At 55.9% G+C, this 1224-nt stretch overlaps 1 protein-coding gene across 1 annotated transcript in view; it reads right to left on the bottom strand.

The window, feature by feature from the left end:
- PTSG_07289 (uncharacterized protein) overlaps window positions 1-1224 on the bottom strand; it is a gene marked incomplete at both ends in the record, with an annotated part of 7335 nt that overhangs the window by 862 nt on the left and 5249 nt on the right. Inside the window, 3 exons of the mRNA XM_004990731.1 lie at window positions 74-190; window positions 373-552; window positions 723-834. Of these exons, the coding sequence (XP_004990788.1) occupies window positions 74-190; window positions 373-552; window positions 723-834 (409 nt within the window). The remainder of the gene's footprint in view (window positions 1-73; window positions 191-372; window positions 553-722; window positions 835-1224) is intronic.

The raw sequence follows: 1224 nt of genomic DNA, 5'->3' as shown, positions 1-1224 counted from the left end.
ATATGTACATGTACATCCGAGCCGTGGTTCATTGCACAGCACTCCAACCAATCACCACTCTACTGCCCATTACCTGCAAGAGATTGAGCTTTGTCTGCAGAGATGCGTTTGCCTCTTCGAGTTGGATGCATTTTCCCGTCAGTTCACGTTCTCGTTGACGCGCAACCTCCCGCTGATTCATGTGATCGGCCTGACAGTTGTGTGTGTGTGTGTTTGTGTGTGTGTGTGTGTGTGTGAGTGAGTGAGTGAGTGCGAGTAAGTGGGGAGTGAGTGAGTGAACATCAGAGTGAACAGGCGAGTGAGCGCAAGCCTGCGACCATACCCCAGGCGAGGCTCCAACCACCAACATGCCAAAGCCCAAGCCCAAGACACCTCGAGGTTGTTGATGTGGAGAAGAGGATCCCCCGTCCGCAACACGTCGCGTGGTGCCGGCCGCTGCGCATCCCCCGTCGTCTTTGATGGCGATGGCGGTGTTGACGATGACGACGGTGATTGAACCGTCAGCGTTGCCACTCCCGATGAACTGCCGCGAAGACGCGAAATCTCGGCGTCCTGACATGCACGTGGCGATGGGAACAATGTGGTCCATAATCGTTGTGAGTTGGTGGTGAAGACAGTGGTGGTGGAGACAGAGAAGCATCGCAGAGGAGTTCGCTGACATGACGATCGCGTTGGTGCATTGAAGTGCTGACATGACGACAACAACAATCAACCATCTGCACCTTGTCAGCGAGCAGAGCCATCTGTCTCTGTCGCGTCCGCTGCTGTTTCACGTGCAATTCTTCCACCGCTTTCCGGTGCTCCGATTTCAACCGCGAAATCTCAGACTCCAGCCTGCAATTGTGTGTGTGTGTGTGTGTGTGTGTGAGTGAGTGTGTGTGAGTGTGTGTTGGGGGATGTGAAACATGAACGAGGGGACTGAACAGCAACGCGACACCAGAAACACGCCAAAAACGTGCCCCCTTCCTCCTCAACACGTTTCCCCAATGATACGTACTCGCTCCTGACAGCCTCCTTCTCTGACTCCCATCGATCACACGCGTCCTTCATGGCGGCCTCCTGCTGCTCCGCCGTTGCCCCGCAGCGATGACTCCAGTTTGTCCCCGCTGCCGTGTCAGGATCGCAACTTGCCGGCTCAGCTCGTTATTTCTGCTGGCTCAGGTCCCTGCTCACGGCGACGTGTGTGTGAGTGGGAGATCGAGAGAGAGAGAGGGGGAAGGAGGG

This window comes from Salpingoeca rosetta (assembly GCF_000188695.1).
Source record: "Salpingoeca rosetta unplaced genomic scaffold supercont1.22, whole genome shotgun sequence".
Lineage (NCBI taxonomy): Eukaryota > Choanoflagellata > Craspedida > Salpingoecidae > Salpingoeca > Salpingoeca rosetta.
This window is presented reverse-complemented; position numbering and strand designations above follow the sequence as displayed.